The 19,790-nt window shown below is 39.7% G+C and overlaps 1 protein-coding gene across 6 annotated transcripts in view; it reads left to right on the top strand.

Moving 5' to 3' along the window:
- The first annotated feature begins 383 nt into the window (after positions 1-383).
- Positions 384-19,790, top strand: part of CSMD3 (CUB and Sushi multiple domains 3) — a 578,243-nt gene continuing 558,836 nt past the window's right edge. For all 6 annotated transcript variants that reach the window (XM_085572460.1, XM_085572459.1, XM_085572458.1 and 3 more), the window contains exon 1: positions 384-764. In XM_085572460.1, the coding sequence (XP_085428586.1) occupies positions 587-764 (178 nt within the window). In that variant the 5' untranslated portion in view covers positions 384-586. The remainder of the gene's footprint in view (positions 765-19,790) is intronic.

Here is a 19,790-nt window from a genome sequence, read left to right as displayed (position 1 = left end):
GTGCCCGAAGGCGCGGGCGAGCCGGTGTGTGCGAGCCGGTGTGGCGATGGCAGCCCCGAGCACCGCACGTGCGTGGTCAATAACGAGGCTGTGATTGCTGCCCGAGCGGCCGCGGGATGGGCGAGCCCCGCCGCGCCGGCCGCCCCAGGCTCCGCCGGGCGGCGGGGGGATCCCGCCACTCCGCTATCTCCCGAGCCGGTCTCCCAGGCAGAACTGATCCTCTTGAGGGAACGAGGGGGTGGGGGGAGAGTCTCAATTGCAAATACTGTTTGGAGTTTATCGGAGAGAGCGTATGAGCGTTGAGGTGCTCTCCCGTGGCTCCCGGTGGATGCTGTGAGGAGGCAGGATTGTGGTGGGTTTCGGCTGTGCAGGGAATTGGGGTAGCGGGGGGGTGGGGGGAGGAAAAGACACGATCGAGAGTAGCTGAGACTTTGTGCCCCCGTTGGAGAGATGGTTGAGTCCTCGTCAAGGTTGCTGTGGTATCCCAGAAACACCATTCACTCCGAGCTGTGACCGCGCACCATCAACAGCAACAACTCCGCTGCGCCTGGCCGAGGAATAGGAATTAGGAGCTCTCAAGAATAATATGAAAGGGATCTGCAGAGGGGAAATCCGTGCAAAGGAATCGAAATTAGCAGACTTTTGGGAAAGGGGATGTACTAAATGTGGCCGGCTGGACTTCATCCTGGTGAAGAAAATGGAGATTAAAAGTGGATTTACATTTTGGAACCTCATCTTTTTATTGATGGTTTCGTGTGTGAAAGGTAGGGTAGTATTTGAGTGGTATATTTTTAGGGGTCCATTTGCTTTCTGTCAGGGCGTTGCAAGCTCTCGCCTTGTATCAAGGTGTATTTCAAAATATATTTATCTCTTATTTTATATTTTTGCCCTTGGTACTTTGCAATGGAAATATATAAACGATTGCTAAGGCGGGGAGGAAAGAAGGAGTTGATTCAGAGCTCTCTTTGGAGATAGGAAATGTATTTGCTTGCCAGAGCTGGCGTTCAATGCAGTGACTGAGCTGGGGCTCAATAAATATTCTTGCAGTATGCTCAAACGGGGACGTGAGTTGGTTCATATAGCCTCTAACTAGTGTATATTCAAACAAATCCCACTGGTTCACTTTTTTAAGGTGACGATGATGTTAGTGCCGGGTGTGCGGGGGGATTACCTACAATTCTGGTTTTCGGTCGAGCAGCGGGATCTTTGCGGGAATGCCTGTATCGATGCACTTATTAGCTTAACCCGTTGCGTGGGGAAAGTTACGGAGGAGCCCAGCGTACGCGGAGCCGTCTCACAGCCCGAAATGCGCTTCACGCTCAGCTGTCTGTACATGCAGGGCTCCCAGGCTGTCGGAAAGGTGCGTTGGTAATTCAGCCTTGGTCTGTCGCTGGGTGCAAAGATCGACAGATCGACACCTTTTCTCTTCCGTCCCTTGGTCCCTTTTCTCTGATGTATGTGAGGGAGTTTGGGTGGTGGTTTTGGCTCTATTTTTTTTTTTTTTTTTTTTTTTTTCCGAGGCAGGGGCTATTTTGATTTCTTCTTTCGTCTGGGTCCATGAAAGGAGGGCAAAAAGGAAATGTCTAGTTAGCGGCATAAATATCTTCACTAAGTCTGTGCTTGCAGACAGTTAAGGGAAATGCTACACACAGAGAAGAAATATGTGGCTTGAATAATGTGCACCTGCAGAATTACACAGGCATCGCTAAACAGTGAAGTGCCGATCCCATCACGCGTGCCTTCAGTAAAAGGATCTATTCTGCTACTCCCCACAGTCGGCTGCCTACCCGAAATAATCTCCCCTTGTTTGTGGCCAGTGATTAATATCCGATTAATCACCCTTTTATCCCCCTCCTCATCCTCATCCCTCCTCCCCGCCACACTCATACACTCCCAGAATATTTAGTAGACATTATCGATCCTCTCCGAGTTTTTAGACTTGGTTATCGCCTACAGAGGTTGCCGGCACGGGTGGGAAGGAGGTGTCTTGTGGGGGTGGCATTCAAGGCGTGCCTTCCTGAGCTGGCGCTGGCTTGGATGAAACAGTTTATTGTAGAGCTTTGCAGCTGCTTTTCCCCCCATTTGCATCGCGTTGAAAAAGACAATTCGCGTTTCACGGGGAGGGTCTGGAGGGCTTTTACCTCATGCCGCGTTATCCTGACGCGGGGTATCCAAGGGGCTTGCCTGCGACGTTTATGCACATTGTAATTAAAGGCAGCCTTTCTCTGTTCGCATCTATTGAAGGGAGCCGCTCTCGGCGCTCTGCCCCGGTCTGGAGACGATTCGCTGCCAGCGCCGACCCGGGCCTTGGGGGCATTTCTTTTCCCTGGTTCTGCCTTCTGCCATTAGCGCGCTCTCGGTGCCGGGTGCCAGGGTTCGCCAGCCCCGGGCTGGATGCCGGGCGCGCCGCGCGGGGCTCCGCGGGCGCGGAGCGGGGCGAGCGGGGCTCCGCGGGCGCGGAGCGGGGCGAGCGGGGCTCCGCGGGCGCGGAGCGGGGCGAGCGGGGCTCCGCGGCGGCTGCGTGGTGAGCGCGCGTCGCGGGGCGGCAGCAGCCGACCGAGGGACGCGCAGCGGAGCGGCTTCCCCAGCACCTGTTGAGAGCCGCCGCTTGCCCCTGGGGGTGGGGTAAGGAAAAAACGCCGGGCAGAGAGGACAAAAGCTGCGATGAAGCACCAGAAACAGCCCAAGAAACAGGGGGAAAAGCTTTGCAAAACTGGCCGCTTCTCCTTCATCCCATTGTTAGGGCCTAAGCTTCCCCGGTGGCCGACCCTGTCAGTTTCCATAGACTTCCTTTGGACTGGGGCGGTTCACCCAGAACTGCCGACCCAGGCGGTGAGATTTTACATTCTGGATGTGGGTTCCGTTGGGCAGCCAAGCCTTACAGAGCTGTCTTACACTCACTGCAGCACTGCATCTATTCTGGACGTTTATTTTAATTCTCTCTCCGCTCCCGTGAATGAAAGCATTTTACTTCGATTTATATTCCCACTGTGTCAACACAGCTCCTGCCCCCAGAAAGCAGAGTCAAAGGATGAATGAATACCTGCCCATGTAAAACATTCCAGATATTGGGAGCAAGACGACTCCCCAGATCCTACATCTGGTCTACCATTGCCTTGCAAGGCCTTTTTACCTCACCCCCATCTCTGCAAGCTCTAGCCCATACCTTTCCTTGCTTAAACACTTCTACTGAACAGCCAGCACCACATCATAACACCCAAACTGTTGGTGTCATTCCTGTCATCCAGACCACTTCCATCGCTTTGCTTGATATCTCGGGCTTTTCCAATTTTTGTCATTGTCCTGTCATCATTTCCCCATTCTTGATCCACAGCTCTCCCATCACTGCAGGTGTTGAACTATCCCAGAATGCTTAAGGAACCATGTTCATATCTGGATAATTAGGCTTTCCATGGATATATTAATATGAATAAAACAAATCCTTCGTGTTTATCTATAAATTCATGACACTTTTGAACCTTCAACAATACTTCGAAGGGGTTAGAAAAGGGAGAATAAAGCAGGAGAAGGTGGAAGAAAGGAAATTGTCGGAACTGCTGAGGAAGAGGTGATAGGAAGAGCTAAGTAAAGAGGAATTGTTCCTTTTTTAATGAAAAATCTTCCTTATACATTATCCCCTTTATGCCATGGGACCATCTAAAAAAAAATCTTCCTTCAACAGGCATAGAGTAAAAAAAACAAAGAAAATACACCACTGAAAACTGAGTGGCATGAAAGGCATTAAAACAAACAAACGATTCAGCCTTTAGAAAAGGCCAATCAGAGTGATTCCTGGTCTGTTACAGGCGGTGATTAATCCTGTGCTCTTCCCTTTAGATCAACGAGGCACCCAGAAAAGCTCCCTCTCCTCACATCACGGGTGAAATGAGAAGCACCATTAAGGCAAGGGAGATACAAACCAAGTTTAGAGGAGTCGGGAATGGAAAACTCCACTGTCCAACTCCCTTACAGAAAGTGGGGAAGGGGGCATAAAAGAGGGGGAAGAATTAGGCAGCATGAGCTTTGCCTCCTAGGATTTAGGAAAGAACTTGCACGCCTTCGGTTTATCACCTCCTTCCACCAAAAAAAAAAAAAAAAAAAAAAAAAAAAAAAAAAAATAAGAGAGAGAGAGAAAAGAAAAAAAATATGCTTGCGATATGTTAGTGTGTTAGTGGAAGCAAATCTGAGAGAAAGTCAAGCAAAATGACCAGATTCCACAAGATTCCTCCATCTCTTCTATTTGGCTGTCTCTCCAAGAGAGAGAGCACCAAGGTCGACTTTTGTCTGCCTGGCTAAAATGAAGCTTTGCCGCTGCTGTTCCTCTGTTCCCCTCTTGCAGTTGTGACAAGCGGAACAAGGGCAGCTTTTAAAATAAAAGGGAGATGAAGCACTGAGATTTTAAACGGCTCATTGACAAGAGAAGTGATGAGAAAATGAAAAGCATTTCCATCTCCAATGATGGGTACCTGGCATGTGGGAGTATTTAGCAGGGACAGAGCGTGCCCTGCTTCTTTTAACCACCTCTGCAGTCTCCCTTTTCCCTCATTCCAGCCTCAATCCCGCTCCCTTCCTGCTCTGCCAGCCCCTCCCCACAGCTTCCTTCCCAGGCACTTGATTTATGGTGTTCCTGACGATGGGTGTGGGATTACTGGCGGATGGCTTTCCTCAGTGGGGCACGGGTGGGCGCAGCGAGATGCTGGCTGTGTCCCCGAGGCGGGAATGGTCGGGAGGGTAACAGCAGGTTCAGGTTTCCTCATATCCAGATGGTCGATGCCGGTGCTGCGTCTTTGTGTGCATGTGTGTGTGTTGTGTTAGTTCGTACGTTTGTGTGTATGTACTCATGCACGGGGGCAGGGACACATTGACTGGAGCAGGGACAGCGTCGTCATTCCTTTCCAACTCCTCCACACCCGCTCACCTGCTCTAGGGTGCCTTTTTGCCGTGAGCCCCCGCAGGTGACACAGGGCTGGTTGTGCTCAGCGGGCTGCGCACCGCGACTCTCCGCTTTCTCAAGCTACGCAGCTCTTCAGGGTTGCAGGCAAAGTTATCCTCTCTCACCCCGCCTTTCTCAGGCTAAGACACGGCATGGCTGTGCCCCGCTTAGCGTTCGGCTCCTCCGCCTCCTCTCCTGCAGGGCAGCAGTGAAGAAGCACCCGACCCCTCCCAGCGGCACAGCAGGGACTGTTTCTCCTTTCCCTGCCGATGCCACTCGGGACTCGCAAAGGGCACAGGAGAGCCTCACCTTCGCTTTCCTCTTCTTCATTGTGAGCGGCAGCAGCCTAAAGGCGGAGCCGGCTCGGAGGGCGCTGCCCGCGGGCAGCCTCCAGCCGCGCCCGGCTCGGCACCGGCCCGGAGGTGTCCGCGCCTCCGGCCAGTCCTCCTGACAGCCTTCCGTACCCTTGGGCTTTGTTTACTTTATCTCGGTCACTCCTGCACGTCTCCGGCTGACAAGTCTAAGGCATCTCTAGGGTGGTCGGTTGATTGGTTTGTTCGGCACAGCAATAGCCCCTTACTCCCTAAGCACAGCCAGCCCGTTCCTCTGCGAGAGGCTGAGCACTTCAGGCAGCCATACAGGATGGAAAGGGACAAGCTGTACCTTCAACTTCATTATCAGCATCTCAATTTGCAAGCACCAGTGCATGAGACCTAAATAATTCTGTGGATGTGCATCAAAAATCCTCCTTTTCCAAGATTCCTGTGCAGACACATAGCAGAAACTTGTAGTCTACCGGTGTTTTTTTCCGCTTGTTTGTATTTGGGGCGGAGCAGGGGGGGGATGGGGAGGTTGTTTTTGAGCAACAAGTCTAGCAGGATAATTGCCCATCTAGCTTAGTGTCCTTTATCTCCAACCATCACAATTAGCAGCAGGCTAGTGACTGGAGAAACACAGCAAGTCTAGTGACTAGCACGTCCTGGATTTCAGCAGCCAACAGCTTTGGAGCTCCTAAGATACAGGCTGCTTTTGAAACATCACATTTGAAAGGCCTGGACTGGCCTGTGTTCCTCTCATTTGTCCGTTGTGTTTCATTCTGCTGCCTTTTCCCCTTGCTTCGTCCTGCCTTGCCTTCCTTCCCTCTTCCATACCATGGCATTCATAAAAATCCTGCATTCTTTTTCTCTTCATCTGGCTGAAAGCACTGGCTTGTATGAACATTTGTGATAAAATTGGTTGTTGAGGTGATGTGAAGGTCTACCCACAAAATCTGAGGTTTGAAACCAATTAATGTATATGTATCCAGTAACAAGAAGGAAAATCACATAATTGTTCAGAGAAATTTGAAAAAGTTTTAACATATCCTGTGGGGATGGTTCAATTTGCTTGATTGTAGCAACTTTTCAGAAAAAAATGTTCAGAAGAATAAGACAGCCTTGTGTTGCAGGGGGTTTTTTATAAAATTATTGTCTTAGACATTGATTTTCAGAGGTATTGAGCATTTACAATTTCAGGCTCAAGTAAGAGTCTGGGGGACATGTTAGCACCTCTGAAGCAAGGCCAAGTGAGTCCATCATTATGACACTGAGACACAGAGAAACAGTATAAATTTAAAAAAAGCATCTGTAAAATAAATTTAAATTATATATAAAATTTTAATTCTGCAGAATCTGATAAATTGTAATGGCAGGAATAAGAAAGGCTTTATGAGCTGCTGTAAATTTAGTTGGGTTTTTTTTGGTTGTTTTTTTTTTTTTTTTTCCACTTATAGGAAACTACAATTCTAATTCCATGGGGTTGTGATATCTCAGCTTCACCTACCTGCTGGTGCATATCATTCAGCTTGTGCTTCTGACCATAATGGTTAAGCTTGGAAGGACAGAACAAAGCCTTTGAGGGAAATTAGCTTACCAGTTGCTACAAAGCAATTTCCAGGAAAGAACCGTCAGAGAACAGACAACTTGGTCTAAGCTGTTGGGTTTTTTCCCCTAAATCCCTACATTTTTAAGACAGCTTTTACTATGTGAGATATTTGGAAAAGCAATTTTTAAGTCACAAATCAGAGACACGTTTGATAAAAGCAATTATTGCAAGGCTATAAATTTTAACTCATAATTTTGTTTATGTAATTTCCATGGTAGAGTTTATTGCAAAAATACTGAACATGTAGAAGATTTAGACATATGTCTTTTAATCAACTTTACAGAAGAATGATTCCTTGTCAAAGAAATGGTATGATTTCTTTACAAAAAAAGGATAACATTTGTCTTTATCTAAAATTCAAGGGACCATATTTGGCAATTATCTTAGACCTAAAGAGAACAGGGTGTGACATGTAATGCACCAGTTTTAATACTCCTTTCTTAAAAAAAAATAGTAGGAGAAAATGTTGAAGGTCTCCTTCCCAATATCCATCTTATCTTCTGGGAAGTAGAATGGAGAAGGATATTGGCCTATAAGGAGGATTATTTAAAATACACATATATGCAGAGACACACCATTTACATTTGTACTTGTTTACATTCAGTTGTTTGCCTTTCCTGGGCAGATTTACAATCATTGTTGCATTGCTTTGTTCTCACAGAATGTGTAAGATTTAGTATGGCTTCATAATTTCAGCATTACAGATGCTGAGTACTGTTGTAAATGTCAAAGATGGAAATAGTGGGAATTCATCATGTCCTTCCCAGGGTCTGAAATCTTACTTGGGTAAGTTTATAGATTTAGGAACAGTGTTACTCATAGAGGGTGAGCCCCAGGGTACTGGCAAATGGCAAACAAGGGATTCCAGCAGGACTGTTTCTCTTATAGAAAGAACTTTGTTGTTGAAAAACAACATGGGATGCAGCCAGCACAGACACAGAGAGATGGACTGCCCATTTTCCCTTGGATTCTACAAAATCCTTCATAGCGTCATGTGTCATATTTGTGTTGTATCACAGAAATAAGAAAAATAACTGTAACTTAACCACGGAAGCATTCCTGGGGTGATGAATTCTCATCTCCCAAGGCCTGTAAATAGCACAGACTGTCCTTGCAATAGAACTGAAAGATTTTGGAGGCTTGAGGCAGAAACAACTGAGTTGATTACTTGGATTATACTGCTATTTAAGCACTATTTCTGACCTTGAAGTCTATTCTGTCTGTTTCCCCTATTTATGTATCTTATTAACCTTATGCATGTAACTTGTTTGATTTCATTCTCATGCAAATATGTATACATATAATATGCATGTGTAGAAATTATATCCACTTATTTGATTATGGTATGAAGAAATTCAACAAACTTCATTGTTACCTTACAAAGGCCCAGGTAACAACTTGAAACTTATGTGCTTCCTAAGTTATCTATTTCCTCTTAATTTATTGTATATTCCTAATAGATATAGAAGGAAGTTCCCCTATAATACATAATTGCTTTCACTAACAAAAGAAGAGTGATAGTAATGATATCTAGGAGTACTTGTTAAGAGGAAAGCTTGATGAAAAGAAAAAACACTAGTTACTAAAACCAATAATTAAAAACTTAAATTAAGAATTGACTTTCATATTTATTCCTAGTGATTTAGGGGTTTTTTACCAAATATAGTTCCTGTAAACTGTTTTTAGTAGATTGAATACCTCTAATTACCTTTCAAGTTTCCAAAAAGTGAACATTTCTGTGCTATTTTCTGGTTTATTTTAATACTGGTATTATCATCTGAAGAGACAGACATATCTCAGAGGTGGCTGTATTTCAGTGGCTGTTAAAATGAACCCTCTGCCATCAGTATCTCCTCCTAGAGCAGTTTTCATACCCAGCAAGCAGATACCTGCAGGTGTAGGTTGGAGTCCTTAGTGAAAATGAGCCACATCAATGCAAAGTACACATATTGTCATCGAACATAGTGTTGAGATGGAACTACTTGAATTACAAAACCTTTCTTCCACTATTTAATCTGATCCAGAATGAAAACTTCACAGTCTGCTATAGTTAGTTTTCTTAGTTGCTGTGCAGTTTTTCTGGGAACTGAAGCTTAGTCTAATTAAAAGTATTATTTTAAAAGCCTATACTAAAAGTTGCATTTTTGCTTCTTTGTATGAGCTTTGATTCACAGGTAAATAGAAGTTATAAAACAGGATGTAAAAAGAACCTCTAAACTGTGGTTTGAGCCCACTGAAGGCAAAAGGAGAGTTCAGACTAAGATCTCTGAGAGTAGATTTTCTTGTTTCATTTTTTACTGAGTTTTGGATTACAACTTTCTGTACATATATTTTGTTTGTTTCATAAATATTAATTATAAAAGAAGTCATGTATTTCACAATATATGCTAGATATTTTAATTAGAAGTGATCTTTGGAAAGCTCTTATGGAATTTTAGACCTAAGGATTACACAAGTAAATTGTTTATGATTAATGGAAAATAAATTATATATTTAGATACAGTAGGAAAATGCTCTTTCCACATTTCATTGATGGTCACATCAGTCCTCAGGATGAGTCCACTGGATTCAGTGTAATGATAATATTCTAATATAATGTCAAGTGTAGTCCTTAGAACTCCAGAATAGTCCTCTTTTAGTCAAGATTTATGGTGAATTACAGCAATGTTTTAACCTAGTTTTGAGATTTCTTTTTTTTTTGTTGTTGTTTTCTAGTAAAGCACTCTGGAATTTGCACAATGCTACTAATGGCTGCAGAGGAACGAGGAGGACTTAAGAAAATAGATTGTAGTTTAAAATACTTCAAATTTAATTATAAATGCAATTTGTTTTTACTTGTATCAGGTTATCATATATTCCAGTATGGAGTTACATTTGAAAATGCTGAATTAGCTAGTAAAACCAAAGCATGAAAATTGAAAAGTTTCCATGTTAGTTTTATTGTATTTTTTTTCTAACGCATCCTTTGTATTTGCCACTGACTTAGTTTAAAGACATCTGATATGCTGAGTCAAAATCAAAAGAACTGAAATATAGTGGAAAGCAAAAGTTCAAACCCTGACTTTTGGGAAGCCTACATGGTTAAACAAAGACTGGGGGAAGAAAAGAATAGGTTTTTGGCCACCTCACATAATCATGTCCATTGGCTTTGTGGTAACAGATGCTTTTTTCTTGCATCTCCAGGGGCATGAAGGAACACAGACACACCAGCACTCCTGGTAGCAGGCATCTGTAACTGTGTCCTCTATCAGGAAGAATTCTGCCCAATTCATGACTATGCTCTCATCTTCTGTTATTTCCCTTGAATACGTCTCTGCTGACACTTCAATTATATGACTCCTACTGACTTGAGCAATGCTTGTTGCAAAGAATGGCAGAATTGGGAGGCTTGGCAAGGACCTCAAAGACCATCAAGTCCAACTGTTAATCCAGCAGTGCTGCGTGATGAGTGCCATGCATGACATGGCAGTTTTAATGGCCACAAGAGAAGAAATGTATATACTTAATAACTCATAATTAAAGGGCAATCTTTGCATCAATAGAGTGCTCACAAAAGTTCTCACCTGATTAGAGAGTTTTTATTGGTGTAATATACTGAAATATATTGGCATTTATAGTGTCAGTAGTGGAAATTTGCACCAATCAACCATATAAGACACAGTCTTTTTGAAAACCTACTGACAAACTTTTGATTCGCAAAGCTATTTATCTGATATAGAAATGAGCAACAGAATCATGTTTAGTATAGAACAAATTCAATGGCATTGCTGAATCCTGAATGCCTACCTCCATAACTTTCCTAAGGATATGTTTCAAAATTCTTAAATCTTTCTAGTACTACAATTGCAGTCCATTGAAACATGTATGAGTTTCTACACTATTTTCAGCTACTTTTAAATTAGACTACCCATAAAATACCCCACCATTCTCCTAAGCTCTATCCATATATTTTTACTACACTCAAATCTAGCTCATCAACTGGCTCCTGTAATTTTTCTGAATTTATTCATCCTCCTCTGCACTTCTGGGCTCCCTTCCCAAATTCTCTTCCCACTCCACAAGTACCGCTGGAAAAGTCCCAATAACATAAAGCCTGCAGAAAAATATAGAAAGTTCTCTTCAATTTCCATGTAATTTGTAAAGTCCTTTCTTGACCCAAAGTAATAATCATGTAAGGGTAATATGCTAGGAAATGAAATATCCTCCCAGCCTTAGAGTCATATATTAGTCTAACTTTTTCAGGAAGTTCTTTGAATTTTATATCATCTTCAAGAAGGCAAGATTGGAAGAGTGGTTTTTCATTTATTCTTAAGTATCTTGCACCTGTTTACCCAATTGTTTGGTAACCAAAATAATATCCATTCACCCCAAAGAAGAAAACTTCAAAACACATTATGAAAAAAAGTCCAAAGTTTGATAGTGAGATATTCTTACACTGAATTGTGTATAAATGAACAGTATAGAATCAGATAGTTAAAACTGGAACACTTGATATATTTTTGAAATCCAAAATATTTTTTTTTGGTTTTTCAAGCTCTAATGTATACAGTTAAACTGTTCATGTGATGTGGTAAGTGAAATTTTACAGATCTATTTTTTCTCATATTAATTCTTTGCTAAATATCATCATTCTGGGATAACCACAACTGACTTATTGGAACTCTGGATTGAACATAATGTTGTAGAATAATAAAATAATTAAATAGAAAAGGAGGAAAAAAAAAAAGCACATACAATAAAACAGGGCTAGATTTGTAGGGATGCTGTCACACACAGCACCCTTACATGTGTTCCCTTTGACTTTGTGTATTCCAATGAAGTCAGGAGAATTTGCTGGGTATCTGACTTGGGAAAGGTGCTGTTCCAAATTGCTCCCTTTGGGGCCTCCTGTATTCGTCCCCTCTTTGAAATCCATTGACAGCTGAGTTAACACAAATCTAAGAGTCAGAGTGTGCCAGAGATACCAGCTAAGGAGAGAACCTGCTCATCAGAACCACTGTAATTATTAAGGAAACATGAATTACCTCCTGGAATTTACAATAAATCTGAGGTAACTGTGTGGAGAATGGATAGTTTATTTTAGAATATTGTATGCAATACAATGAGCATTGAATCATCACTTCTGAAAACAAAACTGCATTGCAATGTTGAGGTGTTTTCTGAAGAACATTTTCTTCATTCTGACAAGTTTTAATATTTTGCATTATTAAGATAATACACAGTGTCCTGTAGGTAAACATCCTCTGGCCAAACTGATATGGATATATTTATTTGATCAACTGTTTCTACTCATCTGCTTCCTCCATGTTTCATGTGTACAAAATTTATTTCCACTATTTCTTCTACCATACCTTTTTTGTGCTTTTAATTCAGATTGCTCTGGGCAAGGTTCCTATTCTCTGTCTGGCACACATGGATGATTGTGCACTTTTTAGAAGTTGTATCTTTGATTTTTTTCCTCTTTTCCCATCTCTTATCAGTATTAAAAATATGAGCATTACCTACTTGAATCTCCGTATTTTACAAACTTAGTGTCTTTTTTTTCCTACATGACAATATATTTTTTATTTCTTTTCTATTGATAGCTCAATTAATGTTCCTAACAGTGTTTCTATTTCACACTGCTTGTGGCCCTAAGTCTTCCTATTCAAAGCTTCTTATTTCTCAAGTGAGAAGTGTACTTCTGAAAAGAGTGATCATCCATTCAATTATAACCTTATTGAAATATTTACCAGTAGATTATTTTAGAGCTTGTCCTCACTGAACTGAAGATTTGTCATTGACTTTTAGCAGAACAGAGCAGATTGATACTAAAAAGCAAAATACTCATTTCAATACAGAGGAGTTTATTTAGGATGTGACAGCTCTACAAAACTGTTTATATCTTGCATGGAACTGAACTGATGAAACTGAAAAGCTGTAACAGTTGAACTCCACCAGATTCTTTTTGCCAGTACCCTAAAATGGTATTAGAGCTATGTGGATAAGTTATTGATACTCTTGAAAACCTTACAGGCTTTCATTCATTTCTGTTCACTGTCTTATGAGAGTAAAGTGAGTCAACAAAAACAATTTTTCAGATGAGAAGATTAATATCAGGTTTCATTATAGTTTTCAAATCCTATTCTAATTCATCATTCATTTATAAAAATAGCAGCAGTAAGGCTACAGTTGCAAGATGACCAAAAATCTAAAATCCTTTTTAAAGTTAAAAGTAAATAATATGAAAATTTTAGAAGACAATGAGTCGACAGTTTATTAACCAATCACTTTTTTTTTTTTTAAACTGATTTGGTCTAGAATTTGGCAGAAACACATGAGGAGCCCTGAGAGTTTAAAGTTTCTGGCTGATCTCTAAATCTAAAACAGCTGAGCAGATTTAAATATTTTGTGTAAACAAATTTGCATCCAGGCTGCTAATCTGCATGCCAGCTTTCAGCTTGACATTTTCTGAAATGATGGAAAAATGCTAAGCCCTTAATACTAAATGGAGTTCATAATGGAAATGCTGACAGACCCTTAATTACCTGTATTGTGATTCTGCTGAAAGCTTCTTTATCTGTCTAATCTTTCACAATGCAGTTAAATATATAAATTCTTGAAAGGAGGAAAAAAAGGAAATTTGTGTTGGAAATACTAAACTGTAACAATGCTATATTTTCTTCCAGACATCCATAGAGACAGCAGTGACAAAAAAATTATTTGAAGAAAAATATAGCATTATCTGTGCAAATGTAAAGGCAGCCAGTGATGCTTAAAACTTTAACTTAACCTCAATTTTTCAATCTTTTTGAGACACCTTTCTGGCAAAGTATGTATAAACAGATACAATAAACTATTTTTAATATAATAATGGGGTATTATCATAGAAGAAATTTCTTATTGACTTGACATGGTAAAAGAATCTCAACCAACAAAACATATCCAAATTATCATTCCACTGCCCTAATACTGTGTACTTAAGCTTAACTCTTCTTCATTAAATGGTGGAGGAAGCAGAGGATAATATCAGAGAAAGGCCATTGTCTGGACTCTAATTTACAAATTCTGTAATGTAGAAACTCCACTATCTGCCAACTTTAGAATAGAGTCTTTTAAGATTCTCTGGAAGAGATTTCTTACAATTTTTTTTAAATTTTCATTCCCACCATGAAAATCTTCCCCACTTTGCCCAGGCTATAGCCACCTGAAAAACTAGAGAGTATTTGCTCTGCAGAGATTGCTTAGGGTGGATGACTCAGACATCCCATCCTTGCTCCGGCTCCGCACAATCTCTGTGCCCCAGCCAGGGCACACAGCTGTGCCTGTAGAACAGCTTTCACACATGATAGTGGTCCTTCAAGGAAACAGAATGTCCTCTAGCATTTTTGCCTTTGTGGTTTGCTGGGCGAATTAAATCCATTTCTCCAAGGTTCCCACAGCAACAACTGACAAAACTCAAAGAAAATATCCTGAATGAAAATGAGAAACACACTGCTCTGATACCTTCTTTCCAGACTGCCGCCTTCTCCAAAAAGACACCTGGAATTTTAATTTTTCCTTATGAAGAAACTATTTCAGTTCCAAGAACAGCTATTTGCCCATCTCTGTATCTTCTTTAATATCATTCTGCCTTTCTTGACATAAGGAGATTAGAACTCCGGACAGTGCTCAAGAAAGGGTGCATCAGTGTTTTTTGTAGGGAGTAGATTTCATTCTCCTTGTCATACTCTTCCTGATTGTGGAAGTGCCATGGAATATGAAGTCAATAATTCCAAACAAATTTCAGTGATGTGCCTGAGGTCAAAACTCCGAGTTCCAAATTCAGCATCATGCGGGTATCATTTAGTTATATTTCCCTATATGCATATTAATCTCTAAAACTTGCCTACTTCTGTGTTTGCACACCTATTGATTTTGTGAGGACATTGTGGAGTACCTTGACATTGGTGCATCATTTGATTACCCAAAACATCTTAACATGTCCAGTGTAGCAAATTTCCCTGCGTATTTCTTACTCTGTTGAGGATAGAGATGTGAAGAAAACTGATCACATCACTTATCTGAAAGCAGCAACCCCACTTTTGATTCATCATCTACGCAAGTGATCATCACCTATTCTATGGCTTATATTTTAACATCTTTAAGTTCATAAAAGGATCTTTCCCTCTATCCTGTGGTAAACTATTCTTAATAACTTTTGGTGGTGAGCCTTGTCAAGAAATTTTTGCATGTTCACAATGACTAAACCTAAAAAGATTAGTTTTTCTGATTAATGGACCTATATCCAGAATTCCCTTCTCTGGTGTGACAGCTTTAACCAAAGACCAAAAACCACAGGAGAAGAGCTGCCTGTATATGTTGCCTTCTCTGCTACCCAGAAGAACCATAAATATTTTCTAAATCAGGGCACTTTTCATAGTATTTCTGAGGCATAATGAGACTGTTTAGACTTTAAAATATATTACTGGAGTTTCAGGAAATGGTGCTGTTTCTCTTAAAAGCATTTTTTAGAATTTGAACTAAATTACTATTACAAGCAAAATGTTAGAGACACTGAGCTCTTGCAGTTGTCATGTTTCAGATGAGATGTTGCTGACATGTCTGGTCCTGAAAGATTGCATGGTATTTTTCATAGAAGATTGTTATTAGCTTTCATCTGCTGGCTGAATTCCAATTTGGATAATTACAGTCTGCTATCTACATTCTCTAAGCACAGTGTGTCAAATAACCTTCTACACTTTCTTTTCTAATCTTCTGAGGGGCATTTCTGAGAATAATTAAATAATAGATGTATTTAATCTAAAAGGCAGCTGCTTCTTAATGCAAGGGGAAAGTAACTGTTTTAGAAGGTGTGTTGACTACTCAGTGCTCGGTTATAAATTACACAGCATCATTGGTGTAGGAAATGCTCCTTACCACTGTACAAAAAAGTAAGGAAACTACCTCCTTAATAATATTGCTGTAATTTAATTAAGAGTTCATGGAAACATTTTAGATAAACAATACAGTATGCTCTTACAAGATGAGAAGTATGAGCCTGGAGAAATCTACATAGATAGTTCTGGAAAACTTACAAGTTATTGAAGGTTTAAGTAAAGATTTCTTATTCAATGTGAAGGATTAATACACACAACTGTAGTACACAGGAGAATATAGAAAAGTGCAAAGCTGTGCAAAGCTTTGAACTTCCTCCAATATGAAAAAAATCAAAGGAAGAAAATGGGTCAGTTGGACTAGTCATGAAGTCAAGTCCCAGATTTGAAATAAATAGATGAAAAGGAAATATTTCAAATGTAGTTGCGTACAACATTTTGCTGATTACTAGTTCAGTTGTTTATTTCAATGTGAGAAAAGAAGGGAAAGGAATTCAATATTAATCACAATTGCTTGACATGCTTTTGAGCATGCATAATTATTGGACTAGTTTAGGAATAATTTGTTAAGCTTCAGCTGGTTGGTCTATCAAAAGTGGTGTTTTCTTCTCCCTCTTAGCCTCATGGTAAGTAGCAGCATTCAGCGAAGAAAGAAAGAGATAGGAAGCAAAGAGATGCCAAAGAAACATGTTGACTCAAAAGGTATTCTCATATTCACCATCTCCATCTTTCCTCGGGGCTTGTTGACGCAGACATGCTAAACTAGAAGAAACCCTCTCCTGTACCATTTCTTCCAAACTTATTTACCTCTCAAGAATGCTCTCTATCAAGCCCAAAGATTTTTACTCTCCATGAAGAAAAGATGACAGTGTAAACATTTTTGCTCATGATTGTTCCACCCTGCATTTTGAAAACTCTGTACAGGTTCATGGTAAAACTTTTCTGGGGGGCTTTTATAGAGAACAACACAACCACATAATAATTCTATGACTACTGGTACAGTTTGGCATTATTTTAATTCAAGAAAAAAAACATCATATCCACTTGTGTGCTTAAGCTCAGTCTAATCTATTTTAAAAAGCACAATAACAAGATCATTTTATATAATGTTATGTGCAAATTAGGTATTCACCATGTTGATGCATGTCTGGATGGAATGGAAGCAGAGGTTGTTTATAGCCCTTTGAGAAACCATTTAAATCTGGTTCTAAGAAAACTGTGTTATTACAGAGCAGGTGGTTGAGTTGATTACGATCTTGAAGATTAAGGATATCTCTGTTTCTCTGATGTTACAGAAACATAGATAACTTTTTGGCCTGATTGTCACTATGACTTACTACTGCCAAAAACTGCATTAACTGCTATTTTGGAGCCTCCTCAGTACAGAATTTTCATTAGCTTAGTTTCTTGTATGAATACAAAATTAGTAAATATGAGTGTAATATAATATGCACAGTTCCAAACCAAGTAGCAGCATTCTTAAGATAATGATCAGGAGAAAAATTGAATGAGTTTATTTCTCTGTTAAACAGCTTCATCATCTGTTGGTTGGTGAAACTTCAGGTCCTTTGGTGTGCAGTTTACACTACATTGCCAAAAAGATTCAGTATATATATTGCAATTCAAAATGCACTTTGAAGTCTTCTGTTCTTTATAGTTGTGTAAGAAATTGGCTTCAAGGGAATTGCTACTATCCTTTGCTAGAGAAAAACCAAAAATAAAATCTTGAAGTTAGTGGGTCAAATTTCATCTGCTTTAATTACTTTAAACAGATGGAGAGCATGAATAATTATTCATAAAAGCCTTTTTATATGCTTTTTCAAGGGGTATTATTGCTTTTTTTCAGTTACATAAATAGCAAAGTGAAAAAGAGCAAGTAATATCACCTCATATCTGCACATTAAGAAACAGCAATAAATGGTTTGTTTTATAAATGCTCTGAGAAGTTGCATGGGTCCAAATCCATTTTAGACAGCAGAAAAACAAAAGTTCTAATGTTTGAGATCAAACTTGATCAAAGGATTTATTTCCAAACTTCTAATTATTTCTTAATTTTTGTCAGTGGGTTTCACTAATGCATGCGGCTAAGAAGGCAACTGGGAACTAATTTCTGGGAATTAGGTTTTTCACTAGGAGAAGAAAACACACCTCTTTTCAGATAAACTTCCAAATAATGCTTGATTTCTACCAAAGGAAACTGTGCAAAATTTTCAAAATTCACAGAGTAGGAGTTCATTCATACATGAAAGATTTTTTTCCTGATGATTACCCCACTTTCATAATCATATAACCTTTCAATTTGCATATATATATGTATTATTTCTGATTTTGCACTCATTAACATACCATGTTTTGCATCTAAAATTAAACATTTTCCCGCTGACTAGTGGTGTAAATATTCTTATATAAAATACTGAAACATATAAAACATTAAAACCATGGCCAAACAACTGTGTCACCATGGCTATTTAGACCCATACATCTGCTCAGCTTCCCACCCGTCTGAGCTTGCTGACTGTCTGTATCAGCTTCTGAAAATTTCTCCATGTCCATTCTTACAAGTCAGGTAATACCACAGTATAAAATAACTTACAGAGCTACAAGTGCTGAAATAATTTACTTCATACAGTGCATCAGCACATTTCAACTAGGAGGTAGCAGGTTTTTGAATTGCTGTTACACAACTACAAAATAGACAGATGACAATGTCTGCTTCTTCTTGCACTCACTTATGGTTGTGAATTCAGTCCTCTGTAAGAGTGTAGTTTTCTGTTTTGTTTTGTTGGTTTTTTTTTTAATATATTTCTGGCAGTTCCTTAAAAAAGGTTTGTATTTCAGAAAATGGAACAAAAAAAGGAGGATTCCTCAAGTGCCTCTCATTCTACAGATTTCAAAGACTAAAATAAAAATTTGAGAAATAAAGTTTTATATTTGCAAAAATAACAAGCAAAAGTAATTGTTGCTTGTTTCTGCACTTTAATAAGAATGCACTGTACATTGCTAATTAACTTAAAAAAATTATGAATTTTGGTTTTGCCTTTGATATATTATTTTTCATTCCCAGGGCAATTCCATGCCTGTTTATCAAACCTGGTTAGGAAACCTCACCAAAATTAATTTTTTGTTACACTTTGCATTGTGGCAGGTTTTTCATTGGTTGGTTGGTTAGTTGGCTGTTCTGCTCTTATTTGAGAAGTAGCCTCGGGTTTTTTTTTGTCTCATCATTACAAGATTTCATAAACTTTCCATATTAGGAGTGAGAAATAAGGAAAATAAAAAGCTAAACAATACTTGCGAGAACATTTAGGGCAATATATTCCGGCCTGACTCCACAGATGCTCTTTTATATGCACTTAAAGGGCAATTTAAATTTTCAGTGTGTTGTACACATTTTTGTCCTTTGTGTTAAATGTTGTTACTTCCATGTACGCATTACTTCATTAGGAAGTCATACAATTATTTTAGGTATCTTCCTCTTGTTTTCTTTGCTCAGCTGGGAGGTTTTTTTGCCACTGAGGCAGCCTAGCTGCACACCTGTATAGAGCAAGAGGACCTACAGGGAGCACTGGATGCTCCTCCACAGAGCACAAAGCAGCCATGCAGAGTGGAACATCCTCTGTGCTAACTAGGCCGTTTCCCAACATATTATAATAATTTCACACCACATTATACTGTGAGTCTTAAATGATTGAATGTCTCCTTTGAACATTCAAAGGTTCCCTACTCTGCTAGCTCACTGTTATCACTTTCTACATTGCCTTGTGGCAAATTAGTTGAATATACTGTAAGAAAAGGGAGATCATCAGTATCTTATTTGCATACAAACATCATATTATTTTCAAATTATCTTCTTTAAGGTTCTCATTTTCCTAGGATGTTTTCTGCTGCCTGTATGAAGTTTGCTCATTATATATGCATTTTTCTGTTAGTGTTTTGTTGCATAACATAACAGATTTTCCTTTCCACCTTTATTCTCTCCCTGGATATAAGTGCTAAATTAAACAATGGTAAGAGCATCAGCAATACTTCACAATTAAGTTTTACCGATTTATACCAAGCTAGTCAGAAAAGTTAAGACA

This window comes from Lonchura striata, chromosome 2 (assembly GCF_050655825.1).
Source record: "Lonchura striata isolate lonStrDom1 chromosome 2, ASM5065582v1, whole genome shotgun sequence".
In the NCBI taxonomy this organism is placed as follows: domain Eukaryota; kingdom Metazoa; phylum Chordata; class Aves; order Passeriformes; family Estrildidae; genus Lonchura; species Lonchura striata.
The sequence above is the reverse complement of the archived record's forward strand: the minus strand, read 5'-3'. Positions and strand labels throughout refer to the sequence as shown.